This window comes from Tiliqua scincoides, chromosome 9 (genome assembly GCF_035046505.1).
Source record: "Tiliqua scincoides isolate rTilSci1 chromosome 9, rTilSci1.hap2, whole genome shotgun sequence".
In the NCBI taxonomy this organism is placed as follows: Eukaryota; Metazoa; Chordata; class Lepidosauria; order Squamata; family Scincidae; genus Tiliqua; species Tiliqua scincoides.
This window is the reverse complement of record NC_089829.1, coordinates 20191360-20214015: the sequence shown is the minus strand read 5'-3', so window position 1 is coordinate 20214015 and position 22656 is coordinate 20191360. Positions and strand designations below refer to the sequence as shown.

At 47.9% G+C, this 22656-nt stretch overlaps 1 protein-coding gene across 1 annotated transcript in view; it reads left to right on the top strand.

Moving 5' to 3' along the window:
- Nucleotides 1–21823, top strand: part of PDPR (pyruvate dehydrogenase phosphatase regulatory subunit) — a 39639-nt gene extending 17816 nt beyond the window's left edge. Inside the window, exons 14-19 of the mRNA XM_066636965.1 lie at nt 1128–1276; nt 3189–3301; nt 6601–6695; nt 12913–13002; nt 16572–16754; nt 18483–21823. Of these exons, the coding sequence (XP_066493062.1) occupies nt 1128–1276; nt 3189–3301; nt 6601–6695; nt 12913–13002; nt 16572–16754; nt 18483–18887 (1035 nt within the window). The 3' untranslated portion in view covers nt 18888–21823. The remainder of the gene's footprint in view (nt 1–1127; nt 1277–3188; nt 3302–6600; nt 6696–12912; nt 13003–16571; nt 16755–18482) is intronic.
- Nucleotides 21824–22656: the final 833 nt, after the last annotated feature.

The following is a 22656-nucleotide window of genomic DNA, read 5'->3' as shown; positions in this document are numbered from 1 at the left end:
AAAGGTATTCCCCCTTCTCTCTACACTCTTAAAATTTTGTAAGCAGATGAGGTGAACCAGCAGGCTTTTTGCATCCCCGGCTGCTCCTCCAAGAGGCACCTTGTAAAGAGGTGCTCCTCTGATCTTTAGCAGGGGGAGAGCAGCTGTACACCACCCTCACCCCAAGAGAGCATCTCTGTGTAATACAGCTCTAAGGTAAGGGAAAAAACGTTCCTTTACCTTGAGGAGGCCTCCATGGCTGCCCCCCTCCCACCTCAAGGGTGCAGTGCATACCCCCATTGGCATGGTGGCATCAGTTGGATATCAGGTTGGATAGGACTGGGCTATCAGACTGTGAGCAGATTTGGAACAAGGAACTGTTCATCTGTTTTATTATGTAAGCCTCTTCGTGCCTTTTTTCTTGTTGAAAAGCAGTGTAAAAATATTCTATATTTTATGTAGGGTGACCCAATTTCACTGAAAGAATGATAGAGGAGAAAAAAAAATTCTTTCAATACCAATGCATATTTTTATAATATTTGTGTCTTGGGATACAAGGCCATCTCCTGCCATATCTAAACCATCTCTTGCCACATCAGGAGCTGAAAAGTCTTTGCAGAGTGAGCCCTCCACCTCTGTGTCCTAGGAATCCTGGTCCCTGCACTTACTGGAGAGTTAAGTGGGTGCTCCTTCCTCAAATCCACATCAGATATCACTGGCAGAACACATGGAGTTTTGTTTGAGTTTAAGTAACCAAGGTTTGATGTTGTCATCAAGCTCTCTGACTGGGGGAGTGGAGCTTGCCTCTGACTAGGGGAGTGGAGATCAACTGGCCTCTCCATCCCACCCCTTTTACCTTGATAAAGGTTTGCTGTCTAGCTGGCCGTGCAGGCTTCTCACTAGGCAGACTAGGAATGCCAGGCAGGAGGGTAGATTCTGAATCCATATGTACAAGTAGGTGGTGAATAACGGAGATTTGAACAAAGAACAGGGATATGTTGCAGGAGGATTTTCCAGCAGCCCTAAGACAACTGAACCTGCGCAGGAGCTTCTGGGGAAATAAAAGTGTCCCAAAATAGGGAAGAAGAAGGGGGGAGATAGGGCAGTCATCGTGTGTCTGATCCTCTTTCCTCTCCCCAATGCTGCAGTCTACAGGGGACCAGGCTTTGGAGGTCCTGCAGTATCTCTTCTCCAATGACCTGGATGTGCCAGTTGGACACATCGTGCACACAGGGATGCTCAATCACAATGGAGGGTATGAGAACGACTGCAGTGTGGTCCGCTTGAACAAGCGCAGGTGAGATTACACAGCTGCTTCATGGCAGGGTTGCTAGCTTTTTTTTCTTGCTCATTCTACTCTACCTTCTTGTTCCAGGCCCCATCATGACCTCATGTGCCTGGAAGCAGAAAGGGACAGGAAAAACTCTGCTGGGATTTAATGGAGAAAAACAACCTTTTTCCATTCCACAGAAGTACTTTTGCCTGTTTGGGGTCTGCTACTAATCCATGTCAGGGCAGATCCAAGGAAGTACACAGCATAAAATTCACTTGTGAAACTTGCTGCTGTAAGAGGTGGTCACTAGTTTACATGGCTCTAGTTAAGATGGCTCTAGGAAGGAATTGGACAAACTGGGAGGAAGAGGAAGGGGAGGTTGATTTTATTTCTTCATTATAGTGAAAATTTTTTTATCCTACTTCTCTATTGGGGGTTCTCTTTGCCCACTGAAGCAGTGGGGTTGGAGGCTTGAGCACTGGCTAGCTTAGAACAGCTACTCTGTTTCTGTAATGCTTGGGTGGCTGATCTCAGTGTCTCATGGGATGCCAGCTTCTGATGGTGTATGTAAAAGCCTGTGATATACAGTGCTGATGAGGAAAGTATTGACCCAGCAATAGGATTTCTGAAGGTCGGTTAGGTTGTGGGGAGACTGGGCTAAGCAACAACCTTCTGGGAGAGGAGAACTTGGCTGAAGAATAGAACCCTCTTTTTTCCCAAATGCCTTGGGTCCTCCCAGAAGCTCTGATTCGCTCGGTGGGGAGAGAAGGAAAAGGAACGTGCTCACCCCAGGACCAAAGGAAGAGAGCTTCTCCCCTCCCACTCTTTGCCTGACCTCAGGACCCTCACCCTCTCTTGCACAGGCAACCTTCTCCTCTAAACTCTTAAGGTGGAATAAAACAAGACGGTATTTGTTGAAAGAGCAAATGGCAGGGATGGCTGTTAGCCGTGGTAGCTGCATGGAACCCCCATCTTTGGCGGCCACTTGCCTCTGAGTGCTGGGGGGCAAGCAGGAGGAAAGCTGTTGTGCTCTGGCCTGCTAGTGGGTTCCCCCAGACAGATGCCTGGCTGTGGCTGGGAATGAGATGCAAGACTTGGTGGCCCTTGGTCTGCCCTTCTGTCTCAGCTTACACATGCATGCTACCTGCATCAGGGTGGGCAGGGTTTCCTTTTACTCCAGGCAGGAGACTTGACTGTTTGATTTAAGGAAGCATTGCTCGTTTGTGATGGGCCTCCTGAACAGGCAACTTTAGCCCAGGGTGGGTAGGTGAGTGGTAGATATTTTTGGAGCCTGGTCTCTAGAGCTATCTCAGAGGATGAAATTCCCCTGCCCAGTATCGCCATGTTAAGCAGATGGCTTTGGTCCTGTTTATGTTGTTGACAATACTTACAGCATATACCACTTTTCAACTAGAGTTCGCAAGCAGTTAATATAGTAAAATAAATCAATATATGGTTTCCTGTCCCCAAAGGGCTCACAATCTTAAAAAAAAAAAATACAGAAGAGACAAAAAGATGCCATGCTGGGGTGAAAAGGGACAATTGCTCTCCCCGTGCTAAATATAAGAGAAGCACCACTTCAAAGACTGCCCAGCAAGGGTAATGCTTGAAATATTGAAGTAATGCTTCAAGTCGTGACTGTCTATCCCACCCCGTCCTCCACACTGTGCTTTCCAGAGCTCTTTTCCCTTGCTCTTCTGTAGTATATCTGCTACATACAAAGACTGAGTGCAGACTGGGCGTTCCTTTTGCAGCTCCAGAGCTTGGAGTCTGTTCCTACCCACTTTGAGGTGCATGGCATATTCCAGGAAGACATTTGACTGTGCTCCATTTTTGTTCTGGAGACTGCTGTGGCCGACTCCCCAGCATATCAGCAGACCGTCCTGTGGTCACCCCTTCCCCCCACTTAACAGTTTCAACGTCCCTTGTGTTCCAGCTTCTTCATGGTTTCTCCCACAGACCAGCAAATCCATTGCTGGGCCTGGCTGAAAAAGTATATGCCTGATGACAGCAACTTGCTCTTGGAAGACGTCACCTGGAAGTACACAGGTAAGGCAGGATGGAACAGTTTGGATGTGAAAACACTGGCCTGGCTGAAGTGACTCGGAGCCGAGCTTAGCAGGAAATTCAAGTCTCAGCTCATTCAGTGGTGATAAAGTGGCTTGGTGATAAAGTGGAGTCAAGAACTCGCTTTCCTTGCAGTAAAATTGCCTGGTGAGCAGTTTTTTCAGGCTGTGTTCTGAGGATCTTCAGGATGTCCCAAAAGCTCAGTGCCATTTTCTCAAAGGTAGCTTTGCCTATTGCTGTTGGTCTTCCCTGCAGTGGGCAACTAGGATGTGTTCTCTGACTGTAGGGCATCCTACAAACCTGGCCAGAACTCTGCATGAACCATTCATTTGCTCCCAAGAGCATGCCTTGGGATCAGGTGCAGCCTGAGCAGGACCTCCAGGCAGAGACTTGTGGGTTTCTCAGCAGACCCGTCCATGTTCGCAAGGTTCCCTGAAGACCAAATCTTCAAAAGCTGCCAGCCTAGAGAGTCTTTGCTGGATTGTTAAACTTGCTGTGGTCATTTGGAGTTCTTTGCTGTATAGGCTAGCTCTACAAGGAAGGTTCATGGTAACTGGGGCAGCTGTAGACCACAGGCTAGATCTGACCTGTACTTCCTCTTGTGTCCATTCTGTTCAGAGTCTATCTTGGTTGCAAAATTAGGTTTGCAATAGTGTCGTGGGTCAAACAACCCTCATTTTAACATACAAAGCATGCGCTCATTTTGAAATGTAAATTTTGCTTCTGAACTTTGAATCCTTGAGACATAATTTCATCTTTGTTTTTAATAGCAGGAATGGTGTTCTGCTCATCATGGTGCTGCTACCAAAAATAGCCCAGGGTTGAGTTTGCCCTCTCCCTGTAAAGTCCAGGCGCACTTATCTGTATTGTGGCATCAGCGCCCTGTGGTGGCCATGATATATGGAGTGGTAACCATAGGGAAATGGTTTATACACACACACACACACACACACACACACACATACATACAGTGGTGCCTCGCATAACGAATGCCTCGCGCACTGAAAAACTCGCAGAACGAAAGCGTTTTGCGATTTTTGGTGACTCGCACAACGAATTTTTATGAACCGTGCTTCGCAAGACGAATTTTTTTTTTTTGGTTTGTTTTAAGGGGGCGATCTTCATGCCAGTTTATGCTCACATTCACCCTAAGGAAGGGGGAGGATCGTCATGCCAGTTTATGCTCACGTTCACCCTAAGGAAGGATGATGAGTTCTTGGGGTTTCCTCGCGCAGCAGCGGGTCAGTCAGCATCCCTCCCTCCCTCCCACACACACACTTACGCTCTCTTCACCACCCCTCACTCACTCACTCACTCACTCACTCACAGGGCCAGGCTCCTGTGTGCCTGTCAGGGGTTGCACGTTCTTGCTCCCACCCGTTTTTGTGCCCCCCCGCAAGCCTGGAGCATCACAGCCTCTCTTTCCCCAAGCCTGGAGCATCACAGCCTCTCTCTTCCCCCCCCCCCGCAAGCCTGGAGCATCCCAGCCTCTCTCTTCTCTCCCCCCCCCCCCCGCAAGCCTGGAGCATCACAGCCTCTCTTTCCCTCCACCCCAAGCCTGGAGCATCACAACTTCTCTGCAACACAAACACTTTCCCCCCTCTCTCACACATACAGGCTGCCCCCTTCTCTTACACACACAGATGATCTGCCCCCCCCCCACACTCACACAGCAGGGGAGGGGTGCCTTCACTCACCTCATCCAGCACCTGAATGTAAGCCCCCCCCAGCAACCTGTCATCGCAGCCTCCCCCCCCCCGCAAGCCTGATCCCATTCACCCTAATAAGGGGAGATCTTCATGTCAGTTTATGATCCCATTCACCCTAATAAGGGGGGATCTTCATGTCAGTTTATGATCCCGTCCACCCTAGTAAGGGGAGGATCTTCATGTCAGTTTATGCTCACATTCACCCTAGGGAGCGGGGGATCTTCATGCCGGTTTATGCTCACATTCACCCTAGGGAGCGGGGGATCTTCATGCCTGTTTATGCTCACATTCACCCTAGGGAGCGGGGGATCTTCATGCCTGTTTATGCTCACATTCACCCTAGGGAGCGGGGGATCTTCATGCCTGTTTATGCTCACATTCACCCTAGGGAGCAGGGGATCTTCATGCCGGTTTATGATCACATTCACCCTAGGGAGCAGGGGATCTTCATGCCAGTTTATGATCACATTCACCCTAAGGAAGGGGGGGGGATCTTCATGCAGGTTTATGCTCACATTCACCCTAGGGAGCGGGGGATCTTCATGCCAGTTTATGCTCACATTCACCCTAAGGAAGGGGGAGGAAGACAGCAAAGAAAGTGATGTCAGTGATTGTGAGCAAATGAGCTTCATAAATTCTGACTCTAGCGATGATGAGTTCTTGGGGATTCCAGAAAACTAGAGTATTCAAACCTTTAAGTCTCTCCATTTGTTAATGACAGTGATAATGGTTCTTAATGCCACTTTTGACTGCTGTTCACTTTACATGGAGCGAAAAATACGGTATGTCTTTAAAGAGCACTTAGTAAACACTTTGTAAACCAAATTTGACTTTGTTCTGACTTTTTTTGCATTAATAGGAACGCATTAATTAAATTTCAATGCATTCCTATGGGAAAACGCGCTTCGCAAAACGAAAAACTCGCATAACGAAAGGACTCGCGGAACGAATTAATTTCGTTATGCGAGGCACCACTGTGTGTGTGTGTATGTGTGTGTGTATATGTGTATGTATGTATGTATGTATGTATGTATGTATGAATGTTACTTGTACCTGAATGTATTGTTGTTTTTAAGCCTTTTTCAATTGTTCACCAACTTGATTATTCATTAAAGAAGGTGGAATGAAAGTACCAGAAATAAATGAATGTGCCTAAATGTTTAGGAGAGTGGGCTGAGCCTGACACAGGGTTGCTGTTTCCAGAGGCAGTGCTGTGTTGAACACAATGTGCATGCTGAGCATAGGTGACTTTGGGGTCACCTGGCACCAGCCTGCTTGATGTGAATGGTTGAAGGACAACTTTTGGATGCTTCTGCAACCCCAGTCAAAAAAGCTTGCCCCATCTGCTCTAGATCTCTGCCCTGTTTTGTAACTTTCTCTTGTTCCAGCACATTCTCTTGTCCCAGCACATGGAATAATCTCTGCCTGTGAGTCTAAGTTGTTTACTACAGCTCTTGAGTCAAGGTGATGAGAGCATACAAGAAATCTGAAATGAGGAGCCAACTGTGAGACTTTTCCTTTTATCCTGCAGGTCTCTTAGTGATAGCAAACCTTGTGCTTTTCTCTACCCAGCTCTGAATCTGATTGGACCACGCTCTGTGGATGTCCTGTCAGAGCTGTCCTATGCACCGATGACCCCGGAGCACTTCCCCTCCCTCTTTTGCAAGGTATGTATCTTTTCAGTTCCTTTTAACAGTGAGCCAATGGAAATGGGAGAAGAAGCCCCTTTCAATTTGCTTTTCAGGCAGAAGAAACTGTTCAGGTGGCTTAGCTAAACTCAGAGACATGTAGAATGTGTACATACCTCCCCCTCCTCCCCCCAAATCTACAAGTCTTGAAAGGAAGAATGGCATTAACAGGATGCCCTCAGAGACAGTGGGTGCATTGCCTTGGAGTTGAATTCAGGAAGGGACCACAACTCAGTTGCAAAGCACAACTTTTGTATGCAATCGTACTGTAGGGAAGAAGAGACTGCCATGAAATTGGCTCAGGGGCCTTAGACAGGCCATTCCTCATAGCCTGAGTCCTTTTTTCTGCAATATAGGTATAATAATATTTTATGGACTTCTTCTTGTAAAGACCTTAAGTTAATGCATGTAAAGTGTATTCACACTCAGAAGTACTATATAAACTTTAAGCATTATTGTTATGATACAGAAAGTACCAGTTTCCATCCCTGGCAATATCTAGGGTAGGACTAAAAAATACCTGAAATCCTGACAAGTGGCTGTCAGTGTAGACAGTGCTGAGTGCAGGGATCAAAGGTCTGACTTGACAGAAAGCACGTTTGGTTTGTGGAGTGTAGCAGTTTCCAAACTCTGTCCTGGAGAACCCAGTGAATCCTCCATGAGAAATGGGTGATAGTGGACAAGTTTCCCTTATACATTTCCAGTGAATCTTTCCCTGCATAGGTGTCTGCAAAGGAGTGCTGGGTGCATTTTAAGTTCATGTAAAATGGTGGCAAGGCTGACCAGGCTTGAGCAGTGCTTTGCATGAACTGAGATTTTGTCCCTAGAACACAGCATATAATCTTCTGTTGAAGTATGAAGAGCTTCAGCAGTAAACCTGCTGTGCTTGGCAGACAAACCAGTGTGAAAGCGTTGCCTGAGGGTTGGAGGTTTTGCTGTGGTGTTAGGGGAAGCCTAGTATTGATTTGATGCCTTGGGGCTGTTTTGAAGCAATGGGTTAGCAAACACAGTATTGTGCCTCCTCTTCCTGCAGTGCTTCTGTTGCAAAAATTAGTGGCCTAGTATGGGTTCTGGGTGTTTCTCATTCAACTCATGCAGCTGTGGAAGGAAAGAATGTAGTTGACTTCAAGAAATTGGTAGATGCACTTCTGAATGATCTTGGCCTTTTAACTCACTTAACAATCTGAGGCCAAGTGACCTAAAGAACTGTCTTTTTCAACATCAGCCTGCTTGACCCCCAGATTTGCATCAGAGGCCCTGCTCTCTTGACCATCATGACATCCTGTTGGTGGGCCCAGGAGATGAGGCCTTTCTGGTGGGTACAGAACCTTATTCCCAGAGCAACATCCAGGTAGTTCCCAGGTCCAGGAACACTTGTGGGTTTTAGAAGGAGCTAAAAATGTTTTCATTCAATAAGACCTTTCTCCCCCTGCAACTGTTAGTTTTAAATGGCCCCCCCTACTGGTGGGGAGGAGCACACGGAGGTTCACTGTGATGAGTTCGCAAAACATTTTGCAGAGAAGGTCGATCAGATTTGGCATGACTTGGACGCCGCTGTGGGCATGTCTAGTGATGTCCCCGGGGCACCTGTCTATCCTGCTATTTGGGATACTTTTCAGCTTGTAGAGCCTGAGGATGTGGACAGGATTCTCTGGAGTGTGAGACCTGCTGCTTGCCCGCTCAACCCGTGCCCAGCATGGTTAATTAGGGCTGCCCGGGAAGGGCTGGCCGAGTGGACGGGGAGGGTGGTGAACTCATCTCTGAGGGAGCGGGTGCTCCCGCCTGCCTTGAAGCAGGCAATGGTTCGCCCCCTCCTGAAGAAGCCCTCCCTGGATCCCACTAATTTAAATAACTTTCGGGTGGTCTCGAATATCCCATTCCTGGGCAAGGTGATTGAGCGGGTGGTGGTGTCCCAGCTTCAGAGGGTACTGGAGGAAACGGATTATCTGGACCCATTCCAATCTGGCTTCAGGCCAGGGTTCGGGACGGAGACTACCTTGTTCGCCTTGGTGGATGACCTTTGCCAGGGGATGGACAGGGGGAGTGCAACCCTGTTAGTCCTGCTGGACCTGCTGGTGGCTTTCGACACCATCGACCATGGTGTCCTTCTGGGCCGGCTGGCCAGGTTGGGGCTTGGAGGCACTGTTTTGAAGTGGTTCCGCTCCTTCCTGGCTGACAGATCCCAGAAGGTGGTGCTGGGGGATGCCTATTTGGCACCCTGACCTCTTAGGTTTGGGGTGCCGCAGAGTTCCATCTTATCCCCCATGTTTTTTAACATCTACATGAAGCCGCTGGGAGAGGTCATCCGGGGTTTTGGAGTGGGTTGCCATCAGTATGCTGATGACACCCAGCTTTATCTCTCCTTTCCCCCTGATTCTGAGGAGGCGGTTGGGGTCCTAGATCGCTGTCTAGAGGCGGTTAGGGGCTGGATGTGGGCGAACAAGCTGAAATTAAATCTGGATAAGACAGAGGTGCTCTTGGTTCGGAAATCCACAGCTCGGGTGCTGGACTATCGTCCTGCTCTGAATGGGGTTGCACTCCCTCTGAAGGTGCAGGTCTGCAGCTTGGGGGTTCTCCTGGATCCACAGCTGCTCCTGGGGTCCCAGGTGGCGGCGGTGGCCAGGGGAGCCTTTGCTCAGCTTCAGCTGATTCGCCAGCTGCGACCGTACCTAAGCTGCACAGACCTGGCCACAGTAACCCATGCCCTAGTGACATCTAGATTAGATTATTGCAATGCGCTCTACATGGGGCTGCCTTTGAAGATGGTCCGGAAATTACAACTAGTACAGAACGCGGCTGCTCGTGTGGTTGCTGGGGCACGTCGGTTTGACTTTGTCGAGCTGTTGCTCCGGCGGCTACACTGGCTGCCGGTTCTGTTCCGGGCCCAATTCAAGGTGCTAGTTTTGACTTTTAAAGCCCTTTACGGGTTGGGGCCGGGGTATTTGAGGGACCGCCTCTTTCCCTACAATCCTGCCCGTGCTCTTAGATCATCTGGGGGGGCCCTTTTGACTGTGCCGCCACTAAGAGATTTGAGAGGGGCGGCGGCCAGGAAGAGGGCCTTCTCGGTGGTGGCCCCCGAACTGTGGAATACCCTCCCCTTGAGAACTGCTCCCCTTGAGAAACTGAGAACTGCTCCCTTGTTGCTAACGTTTCAGCGTGGACTGAAGACCTTTTTATTTCAAAAGCTTTTAATTGTTGACAGGCTGGCTGGGGTTCTTGCTTTTTATATGAAAATCCATGGGGTTTGTTTGTTTTTAGATTTTTTAATTATTGTAAATTGTTTTTAATGATTGTTTTTAATGTTGTATTTTTAAAGTCTGTGTAAGCCGCCTTGTGTGCCCGTTGGGCAAAAAGGTGGGGTATAAATTAATAAAATAATAATAATAATAATAATTTAATTAAATTAATGCTGCTATCTCAGTTTTTACGGATGACTTTAAAAATGTGTGTTTTTTGTAAACATGATCTCTTGGACAACTGGTCCAAAAACTGAGTGAGTAAATTATGCATGTTGTCTTAATGGCTTTGTCTATTGAAAGCCATTTGAGTCATTTGAATTTGTGTTGATCCTCCTCTCCATGAGATCTTGGAGTCTCTCCCCCTTTTTCTAAGGCATCAGAAATGTCCATAGTGAGAGAAGGTGATGGGAGAGGTATGAATTTGTGCTGCAAGAAAAATGCCCTTTCAAAACTTTGCAAGGATTTTTCTTGTCCTCTTGGTCTACCATATCAGATAACTGAGGCATCTTATTTTAAACGTCTTGAGCAAATGATCAGGTTGAAATACAGAAACTGCCTTGTGCGGAGTCTGTCTCTTATGCCAGTGGCTCTCCAAAGTCTCAGGCAGAGATCTGTTCAGGTCACACTCTCTGAGAGTTTAAAACTGGGGCATTCTGCATGCTTTTGCAAACCATGTGCTTTGCCATTGAATTTAGAGCCTCTATGTTAGAATAATTTAGCATTTATTTAGTGTGTTGGGGTGTTCAAAGTGCTTTACTTACTTCAGCCTGCAAGAGAGGTCATTGTTGTTACCTCTTGTTATTGATGGGAAGGCTGAGAGATACTGGCTGCTCAGAGGCCAACTGGTTAAAGTTGTGGACCAGGAACTTCCTGTTATATGAAGTTATTCATACACCACAGCAGCTCATTTCCTCTTTTGGAATGTGGTACTGTCTGCTAGCATGAGTGATAATGTACCTTCTATAAGGCTGGTTGGAAAACTACATTGAGACTTCAAATCCTTGGCATCTACAAGCCAGTTGGGTGTCTTCCTTCTGCCCACGCCTCCCTCCCTAATTATAGTAGGGTGGGTGGTGTCAGTCATAAACTGGCCAGTCACAAGGCTATTGCCAGAGTTGCTTGAGTGCCTTGTAGAAAGCAGAGTAATTGGGAATGCTGCCTCACGTCATTCCGGCATGCATATAAAACTTGGAGGCTTGTTTGTGTTTGTTTTTACGGTTGTGCCTTCCGCATTCCTCTTCTCTCTCCAATACACACGAGCCCTTCTGTCCACAGACAGAGAATCTTGTGTCCCTCCTCTTCTGCCTGTGAGTGTGGGCAAAGGAACCTTTCCAGAGGGCTACCTGTGGTGACCCCTTGCGGATGGCCCCACAGCCGCTTGTTTTCCATCTAGCAAGCCAAGAAGCCCTCGCAGGAAAACCTCTTTCTTACCTGGTTTGCAGTTGTCATCCATGTCCTGCTGTTTGTTGCCAGCCAAGGGCATCAGAACCTTGCATTTCCAGTTGGGAGACATGGTGGCTTCTGCCTTCAGTGTTTTGTGTCAGTGGCCTAAGTGAATAGAACATATGGGGAATTTGTTTCTGTGTATGAATTCCAGACAGGGTGCTGTGGTTCTCCATTGCAGTAAGAACAGCAAAGAATCTGGTAGCTCCTTATTATTCTTAAAATGTGATGTGGCAGATGTTTTTGTGGAACAGAACCCACTTACTCAGATGCACAAAAGCCCCAGTAAGCTGCCTTTCAGATGCCACAAGGCTCTTCATTGTTTCTGGTTAGGAGTCACTAGCCAGTGAGCTGCATTTTCAACTTAGGAGAGGGAGAGAAAGATCCAAGTGGGCAGCACTGAATAATGATAATGGAGTCAGCGGATGATCTGCCCGGTGGTTTTAAGTGTGTTCTCTGGACTCCTGAGCTTTCTTAGAAACTTCTCAGTGGTTCTTCCATGAAATCAGTAATGGCAGATGAGTTTTGGTGTTGGGCAGCTTGCCCACTACTGCTGACCTTCCCCTGCAGTGTGTTGCTATAGTGAATTGTGTGATATGTTCCAGGGCGGCGTAAGCAGGCTTGTGGTTTCTATTTTGCTTGTTGCTAGAAACCCAAGGTCCAACATCAGCAGCCAAGAGCAAAATAGTTGCTCAGAGAGGTGGGACCCATCACCACTGGGATGAGCAGCATATACATAAGGACTGGTCTATCTCTGAAATATTTAAATTAGGGCTTCTCAACACACAGTTTGACATCTGGCCACCATAATGGCACAGATACCTGACCAAAGGCAGCCAAAAAGTGCTCATTTACAGGTGAGATACTCTGAAGAGCCTAGCAACTAGCACCATGGCAGAGGATGGTTTTTCTTGCAGTCTTGCTTGCTGCTGTCTGCACTGTTGGCAGGTAGAGAGTCTTGCCGAACTGTGGCAAATCACCCAGGGGGCTTACCAGTACCAATCTCCCTTTTGCCCATCTCTGTTCCTATGGCACCATCTTGGTTCATGTGCACCAACAGTGAAGACCTACAGGGCTGGCCAGTGCCTTCTGTGAGCTGACCGAGTCCCTGAAATGTATACCAGAATTCTCTGCAATGGGCAAGGGGTTCCATGGTAGGCAAATTTCTACCATTTCATGGGGGGGGGGGGAATGTTTCATGAAGCTGGAAACTTTGGAAGGCAAGTTCTAATCAATATGAGAACAAGACATTTTGTGCCCACAGCAAGACATTTGTCCAGTCTTTTCCTGAATGCTGCTCATTCTGCTACAGAACTGCTGTTTAGAATTGGTTGAGTTCTTCTGAATGTGTCACCTCAGTTGACTTCCCTGTAGTTTTAGCCCACTGTATCTCATCTAAGCCTCTGTGGGCAAAGTGAGTGTTTGCTCTCCCTTCTTCCATTTTGGGTCATCCTCTGGATTTTCCAAGCCTTGCACCAACCTGAACCCTCTCTGTTTTGTCCCTTTTTCTGCAGGAAATGAGTGTGGGTTATGCCAATGGTATCCGTGTCATGAGTATGACACACACTGGAGAACCAGGATTCATGCTGTACATCCCAATTGAGGTGAGAGGCACTTGTAGCATTTGACTAGATCAGTGGTTCCCAACCTTTAGGAGCTCAGGGACCCCTAAGGCAAAATTTGGAGACGGTGGGGACCACATGCAACCCTCCCACCCTCACACACAAAAAATACAATTAAATTTGTAATACATAAGAAGATTATTTAATAACTAATATGATGGTTGTGCTTACATTTGCTTCACTAGCTGTGAAAGTCTTGGGTTTATATGGAATACATGGAACACAAAATAATTTCCCCCCAACTCAGAGGTTTTCACACCCACCCAATTCAATCCAGTCTCTTTTCCTCCACACCAGACCACATTACGCACAGCCCTTGCCTCTTTTAAGTGTGGAAAAACACCTCAGAAAGGGAGAGGGTAAGCACAAGGGGATTATAGACAAGTCATGCAAGGTAGTTAAATGAGCCAACGGAAAGCACACACATCCCTCCACAGTTCCTTTTGTTACACAGCCCTGGCCCTGCTCCCCCCACTTGTGAGTCCAGAGTCCTTAGGAAAGTGTTCAACACAATTTAGGCAGTTCGGTCCTGAAGGAGAAGCACCAACTCAGAGCGACATCTCAGAATGGCTGCTGCATGTCTCAGGAAGAAAAGTCCTTTTGGTGTGCACTGCAAGGTCTTTAGGGGGGAAAAAGCCTCTCTTCACTTCCTGTTCTAATTGCTGTCATGCTCTAGCTGTGGACTATTTTGGTTGCAGCTAAGAGAGTGTGAGCAAGCCTATAGGTAGGCTGCAACCACAAAACAACAGCTGCCTACTCTGCCATTAGTCTGTGGTACTCCCTGCCCCAAGATGTGATGATGGTGTCTAGACTAGATGCCTTTAAAAGGGGATTGGAGAAGTTTCTGGAGAAGTTCATCACAGCCACAGTGTGACTAACAGCCCCATTCTAGGCATGTCTACTCAGAAGTAAGTCCCATTATAGTCAATGGGGCTTACTCCAAGGTAAGCATGCTTAGGATTGCAATCTGAGGAGATAGGGGAACTGGCCAAGTGTGGGGTAGGGAAGAGTTCCCCATGAACAAAGCTGCTGCTGCTCTCTGAGGAGGAAAAGTCAGGGGTTACACCTGCTGTACTTGCTGCCTGTTCTGCAACTTCTGGAATTGCTTCTCCCCAGGTGGGCAGCTCGCAGTAAGACAGCAGAGATGCTGCCTGTTTCTCTCTCCAAAAGGGGTGCAAAATCCTGGTTGCCTGGATCCCTTGCTCCACCCCTGGGCATTAGAAGAGCACATCCAGGGGGCCCAATCCTGCCAACTGGGGAGGGGGTACCAGGGCTGGGGGTTGAGCATGCTGTTTCTCCCCTCTCCTGCTGCCACATTGCCTCCAACTCCCTTCCTCTGTGTTCCCTGGCCAGCTGGAGTCTGCACTCCCAGGGAAATCACATCCAGAGAAACCCACTCCCAGGGAAACCCCCCCAGCCAGCCAGCCAGCCAGCCAGCAATGCCTTTGGGAGCCTGCTCCTCCTCCTCCTCCTCCTTATTCCCATTCCTCCCCCTTCTCAGGCCCCCCTTCCTCCTCCCCCTCAGGTCTCCCTCCTTCTCCTCCTCTGCCCCCCCCCACCCACCCACCCGCCAAAGGAACTTCCCAGGCTGGCTGGAGTCCTGATCTGACTCCTGAGAAACCAGACTGCCAGGGCTCACCTGAAGGCACTGGGTCAAGGAATGGAGGCAGTGGGCGGCAGGGCACCTCTCCTCTGCATGCAGCTGAGCCACGAGGCTGCACAAATGCACGCACACCTTACAAGGCACCTGCGCTTCACTTTTTTGCTTTTCTGGGCACACACAGACAAGGGAGGGGAGGTGGAGGGGGGAGGCAGAAGACAGAGAGGCTGTGCTCTGATTGGCTCTGAGCTGCTCTGATTGGCTGCTGGCGGTACAGAGGCTTTTCTTCTTCCTGGAAAGGCATTTTTTTTTCTTTTTTCACCAGAGACGTCACGGACCACCTGGGGTGCGCTGCCGACCACCAGTGGTCCGCGGACCATGGGTTGGGAACCCTAGGACTAGATGATCTGGTTGGTGGGGGCCTTGTGGCAGCCATCGTTGACAAGAGAAAATCTTGCTTTTCGAGGACCACATCTAAGGAGTTTCTTTCTTAGGAGTACTGAATAGTGACAATATGCTTGCACAAACTTTTCAGGCTCATAAATTTGGCTGAGAGGAAGATCCATCTAGTTGACCTTCAGTGTTGCTTTTAAATGGGGGATTAGTTCCCCATTAGTTTGTGGGAGTGTGGATATATGTGATTCTGTCTTTGCTGCAATATTCATATCTACTGCATATAATTGAGGTGACGCACCCATGCCATCACCTGGCTTTGGGGACTTCTGATCTGAAGCCAGAAGTTTTGCTTCGCTGAAAGGCTGTTGGGATACTGGAATCTGCATTTATTGCCAGTACACAAAGTCTCTTGGCTGTCTGCTTTGAACATAATTTGATTTAAGTTGTGGGCACAATTTGTTAAAAGTGTTTATGCTGTTACTTCTAGGCACTGGCTAGTGGTGACTTTGCCTTGGCAAGAGGTAGTGAAATTGCTTCTCTAAAAAATTGGAATCTTTCGTGGAAAGCTGCTGCCCTTAGAAATTCTGCAAATTAGGGTGAATAAGGGTTCGGGGAAATTTGGTCCCCAACTTCTGAACAGTGTGGCTGTTGCAGTCAAACAAGGGATGTGTATGTTTCTTAAGAGTTCCAGTTTTCTAGAGCTTCTAGTTTTCTGAGATGTTTTCTCTGAGTGGAACAATATGCAGTTTTCATAGATAACCTCACAACTGCCTCTCGCACTCTGATTAAGGATGCAAGAGGATGCAAAAGCACAGGTAATTCATTTCATCCATTTTTCTCCAAAGAATCCATTTTGTTAAAGCTGACTAAAGTTTATCTAAACCACTGGGGAATTCTGTCCAGACGGCTGTCCTCACATCTGTCCTTTTTCATGAGAAGGGAACTCTGGGACTGTGCGCTGGGCACGGTTGGAACTCTATTATTCATCATCATATCATAATGATAATATTTGTATATTCTTTTTTTTAAAAAAAAAAAAAGAGCAGAAGAGACACCGAGCAACAGCCGCTGGAAATGCTGCCATTCTGGGGTGAAAAGGGACAGTTGCTCTCCTCCTGCTAAATATAAGAGGCCACCACTTTAAAATGTACCTCTTCGCCCAGTTAGCAGGGCTATGGTAGTGGGTCCTGCACCAATTGTTGAGGGGTCTGGGGCAGAGTCCTGTCCTGAACTGGTCTTCCAAGATGGCCTGCATGGACACCATTATTGTCAGTGGTACTGAGAGCTTGGGGGCGTCCTTTGGCGAGCGCCTGACCTGATCCATCTCAGATGTCACCTCTGCAATTCTTTCCAGCACAGTTTCCCTACACTTGCATTAGCAGCTGCTCTGAGTGGTCTTCTTTGTTTGGACAGGGTGAGGGGAGTTTTGCTGCATGCAGCATTGTGCAGTTGACTGGGGTGCTGCCAGCATTCACTTTCCAGAGTTGCAGAGTGCTATCATTCTGAGGACTGACTGTTAATTGCTTCTGTTTTGTGTCTCTCCCCCCCCCCCCAGTATGCTCTGCATGTGTACAATGAGGTCATGAGCGTGGGGCAGAAGTACGGGATCCGGAATTCGGGCTATTATGCCCTTCGCAGCTTGCGCATTGAGAAGTTTTTTGCCTTCTGGGGTCAAGATCTGGATGCTTTCACTACCCCCCTGGAATGTGGGCGTGAGTTCCGAGTCAAACTAGATAAGGTACATGACATTGCCAGATGTTGCGAAGATATATTTGGGCAGGATTTGTGGTGGTGGGAGCACAGAAGCAAATTTCTGCATGTTGAAGTGTGCCATCCTGGGCTCTGGAGCATCTGCCGCCTGGCTCCTGGCTTCTCTTTGCACCATGCAGGCTTCCCTGCTGAATGGACGTGTGTTAAACTTTGTGCTGGAGAACATTCCACCTCTGCCGCATTCTGTCAGTGGCCTTGGGCAAGTTGCCTGTTTTCCAGTCTCAGTTTGCCTTCTGTTAAATGGGAATGTTACTGCTTTAATTCATGAGCAGGATAAGAAATTGTACAGGGTGGCCACAGAGGCCCTATATATGAGATTGTGTGAATTTGGGGTTGAAGCCATTTAAGTCCGTATAGGGATATTGTGGTCACCAGGTATATTGGCCATTAGGAAATAGGGATTAAAAAAAAAAGTCACCTAACCAATTGATCTGAATTTTTTACTGCGGACAAGTAGAGAGATGAAATTTGTTCCCTGGACTTTTTCAGATTGTTAGGGGCACCCCATTTTATGCACTGGATCACTGTTTTAGGGCCACTGCACTATTATAATGATGTATATTCATTCTCTCTCCCTCCCTCCCCTGTAATAAAAAATGAATGTTTTGCATATTTTTAGGATAAGGGGCTAGACTTTCTAATTCACTTTGATCAAAACCCTTCAGCAACCTGTAATCAGCTGTGGCATCTAATGGTGCATAAATGAACCGTTAATGCAGAGAGTGCAGCCTACTGAGGCAGCCTATTCAGTCATATTTTTCACTTTACATCTTCTCCTTTTTTGTGGTGGTTTCTGTTGGTTATTCACATAAAATTCTGTACCGGAAACACAGGTGAACTTTCAGGCATTTCCTTGAATTGATGACTTCAGTCATTAGTTACTTGACGCCTCTGTTGTGAGCTCTTCAGGGCAGCCTGAAGCTACATTCCTTCCTACTGAAATAAGTCACACTGAATCTCTTTCAGGGCACCAAGGAAAAGAGATTGTTTTTGCTGAAGATTTTTTGCTTTCAGCTATTTACAGAGTACTCAGAGCTTATTAGCTACCCTTCCTGTGAGGTTCCCCAGGAGGCTTTAGCAAGACCTTGGGACAGCCAACTCCATGGGAAAGATAGATTATTTCTTTGCTCAAGAAGAAACTTTGTCTTCTTTGCTGCAAGACATACCTTCCAAGCTGTGAAATATAGGGTGTTTTGGGTTTTTTCTCCAGTTATCCCCAGGGTAGTCAAAGTTCAAGAGGGTACCCCCTCCCTTGAGGCCATGCCCTGCAAGATCTTGGCAACAGCTAGAGCTGTGTACTCAGAAACAAAATGGGATAAGTGGGGTTTTAAAAATTGCGATTTTCTTGGGTGACGTCCACTTCCAAGTATGATTTTGCTAAAAGATTTCTATATCAGCCCCTTGAACAGTGTCCCAAAAAGTATGAAATGGCTGGTGCACCAACGCACCATTGGACTATAAGGTATATGAGAAGCCCTGGAAATTTTTCTGAAGACTTATTTTTTTTCTTCTTCTGAGTCCTTTAACAAGAGCAGAGAGAACGTCTCAAGCAGTGTCCTTTTCTAAGCAAATAAACTCCCCATTAAATCCGATTCAGGGGCACATGCACCCTAGCCATTCTGCACCCCAGTGGCTGATTCATGTGCCAGCCTGTCCTTTCCCTCCCCCATCAATTTCTCTCTGAATCTCGCTGCAGGACACTGACTTCATTGGGCGAGAGGCACTGATGCGTCAGAAGCAGGAAGGCGTCTACAAGCGCTTCACCATGTTCATCCTCGAAGACCACGACACAGATCTGGACCTCTGGCCATGGTGGGGGGAGCCCATCTACCGCAACGGCCACTATGTTGGGATGACCACCAGCAGCGCCTACAGCTACACGCTGGAGCGGCACGTCTGCCTGGGTTTCGTTCACAACCTGGACCCGGAAACTGGCGAGGAGCAACTGGTGACCCCGGACTTTGTCAACCGGGGCGAGTACGAGATTGATATTGCGGGGCAGCGCTTCCAAGCGAAGGCCAAGCTGTACCCCTTCAGTTCCCTTTTCACATCACGCAGGCGCAAGGATGAAATGGAGTTCAGTGGCTATCAGGGGAAGTAGCACTGCACAGTCTGTCAGAGCAACTACAGCTCTGGACTCTTCAGACTCGGTATAGCCTCTTTGGTCTGTTACGTTGGGTACATTTTACAACCTTTTTCCTTCCTCCCCTTCTAGACATATCGGTCTCTCCACTGCTCCCATTGTGTTCCTATCTATACCGCAACCTCTGAGCTGCAGGCCAAAGGGCTCTGTGGGATGATCTAGCCTCTGCTTATGGGACAAGCGGATCCTTGTGTATCCAAAGATTCCCTGAGAGCATTTCAGGGCCCAGTGGTGCCTCTTGGACTTGGGAAGAGGAACTTGGACAATGGCCTCGCTCCTTCTTGATGGCACTGAACATCACCTGCAAATAGCATCCATGGAGGTGGCAGAGCCGTGAAAGATCCCATCCACACATGCACTGCTCCCTGCTTGTTGCAGTTTTCTTCCTCGTGCTCCGCCTGCCAGAGATTGCAAGGAAATGCCTTGTTCATTTCGGCAGCAGGAAGCTCTTGGTGCAGGATCAGCTTTTGAGGCTTTGAATCTCTCTTCCCCAGGCAAGGTGGAGCAAAGTGTCCTACAGAAAATTTGGGGTCACCGCCGCACAGCTGGGACACCTGGGAAGGTGTCTTGCCCCCATCGCTGGGTAGGGCTTTGCAGCCCCTCAGTGTCTTTTACACTACCAGGATAAAAGCTTTTGATTTTGCTCTGGTATCTCCCTCTGCTGTTTCCTGTCTCCCCACTACCACCACCACTTTTTGTTCAGTCCTGGATTGGATGGGCAGTATCTGAAATTCTGGGGACTCTCATCAGAGTGTTTAAAAGCTGACCAACCTTTTATCAGTGTATTGCTTTTTGCTTGGCAATTGGGACTAAGCACCTGTGTCTGCAGCCACTTCATTGTTCAGGCTGATCTACCACCTTTCCTTCCAGTCACGCAGCCCTTGTCACTGATGTTTGGATGGAGGGCCACTTTCAAGCAAGCAATTCTCTTACAAGGTGTTGCCATGTTGGAAAGGAGCATAGGCTCAGAGGTCATCCAGACGTCGCAGCTACGAACTTGCCCTTGATTGTGATGAAGCACTTGAGGAAGCTGGTAAAGGAAATCTGCCCTGCACGTTTTTGCTGCCCTCTTTGTGATACACTCATCGCCACTTAATATCATTCTTGTTCTGAAGAGTCCTGGGGATCCTGCTTTTCACCTTTTCATCTCCCCTTTTCTCCCCACCAGCTCTGTAGCTCCTCTCTTGGTTCTCTAGGGTAGCTTGATGTCCATATTTGATTGATTAGACAATATTGATTGTCTGTTGTCAATACTGATTAGACAAAACAGATTGATGGATTAGACAATATTTTTGCTGCAGCTGCTTTTTCTGACAGAGAGCCGGGGCTTCAGGCACTTTTTTGGCACTCCTCTGTTGACAGCCTGGAGGATCTGGCTGTAAATTGTCTTGTAATATAACTTTTGTGTGGGGAGGGGGGTAGCACAAAGTCTCAGGCCTTGGGCCCTCCAGAAACTGCCTGGACTTTAGCTTCACTGTATAGGGTGAATGGCTCACAATGGGCCTCAGTTGAAGCCTACGCAGCAGACCTCCCAAAGGAACATTGCAGTCTGCAGAACCCATGGGCATTTACCCTGGCAGTTCAATGAAGGCTGAAGACCAGGTCTGCATGTTCTCCATTTCTGGCTGTGAGGCTTCCCATGTATATCTTGTCAGAGACTGGCCAGCCAGGCAGTGCTTGTTGGATTAAGTGAATTTATTCAGCTGAAAAAAATTCAGCATAGTTTGGAAAAGGGATCACTATGGTTAGTGAATGTGCTTTTGCCTCAAATGAGCTTTGTGGTTTTAGACCAGTGGCTGCATGGAACAAGTGTACATGCGTCCCATAGGAAGGGAAGCCTCTAGCAAATCACTGTCCGCTCTCTTAGGCTGGGTATGATTTCCATCTGCATTACCCAAACATCTCTTGCTGCATTCAGAATCCAGCTGTCTCTGCACCAAAAACTGAAGCTTTGTCAGATGGGCCTTTGATAATTGGCTCCACGCAAGGCCCCTGTTTGTGATACCTGGGGCCACTTGAATGTCCGGCTATTGTTCTCTTCCAGAGCCGTTTCTGTAGTTTTGCAAACTTTTGGTCTCAGCTGTACACGCTTTGACGCTCCTGCCCTCCCTAGCAGCCTGTTTGGGGGATTCTGTCACTAGCAGCACATCTGTCCCTGCCCCCCAATTTCCCTCCCTTCTTCCCAGATGCAGTCCTTCATGATCCACTCCTTTTTGAATCTCGGATGCACTTTAGATACCTGCTTGTTCCTTTTGATACTGAATGCCACTGTCTGTGATTTCTTTTAGGATTCAATTCCACAGCTGGTGGAAGTGTTTTGTTTTTTTTAATTATCAAAATCATTATCATTAATCCAATTGCATTAAAAGCTCTTGCTAGGCATCTCTTCTGTGGAATTGGCCCTGGAGATGCCAGGCCAAGCAAACCTCTCCTTCCCTCCAGAGTGCCTTATGGTCATGAATGTTACCCAAAGGAGGAGGCCTAGCCCAGACTTGGCTCTGTCCCACCACCCATGTCTTTAACTCTGTGCTTATCCATCTTCAGAGGGCCGGATCTTGGGATGTTTAAACCCTGCCTGATCTCTTGAGATGAAGACTGTATTAGTAGCTGCTCCCATGGTTGTACTTTGCAGAGCGTGCTTCTGTTTGGGCTGCAGTCAGGGGATGTTGGCAGGCAGGCAGGCAGGCCCTTTTTCCGATGGATTCCAACCTGCTAGCCTCTGTCCAAAACGCACAAGGGGAGGGGGCACCAGCTTCCCATCCTGTCCAAGCTGTCCCCCAACCTGGGAAGCCATGTCCTCATCATGCAACCTTTCAGCAGATGTTTCTGGTCCTATGTTGGTTTTCAGAGCCACCTGGTTTGTACTGTATAACAATAAAGAGTTGTTTTAGCTACTTTGGCTGTGGAGTCCGTGGCCTTTTTCCCCAACCATGTCTGACTGAGTTCAGCTTCTTGCCCAGGCTGGCACCATCCCTAGTGTGAATGAGAGGACCCCATGGTCTCTCCTGCCTCCTACAAAGCAGCCCCATCTCAGTGGTTTTCATGGCAGGCGGATGTACCTGCCTGAAGATACAGTAGAGCTGCTGGAGCCATATTGAACTGTGATAGGTGATGGAGTTTAGGAGTCTGTATAGAGAGGAGGGGGTAGTTGCTGGTGGTGCAATTCTTACTTGCATTCAGAAGCAAGTCCTGTTGCTTTCAGTAGGGCATGCTCACTATTAAGTATGTTTTAGGATTGCTGCCTGAAACTGAGGGGGAAGTCAGAGTCCAAACCTTAATGTTGTCCTGAGCTTACTAGGCAAGTCGCTCTCAGCCTGTCTGCAGCCTGTCTGCAGTATGGGGATAACAATAGAGATCTCCCTTCCAGAAATGCTCGCAGAGGCTCCTGAAGGAATGACATGCTTTTGGTGCTTTTAAAGGAACGGTGGGTGGAAATGCTTAAAATTATGAGAGCCAGGGGGCTGCAGTGGTTAGAAAGTGGGGCTAGGGCTAAGGAGACCTGAGTTCAGATCTCTGTTCATATGCAACATTTCCTGGGTAACTACAGGCCAGTTTTAAAAATCTATCACACTGTTGGATTTTATTGTAGCACTAGTAGTACAAGTTTTCCTCCTGCCTTTCCACCCACCTAAAGCCTACCAAACTCTCACTTATGGCAGCCTGATGCCTCACCAACTGAATGCTTATTTAATGTGGCCCTGATCCTTTTTGAGTTTGCACACTCTTG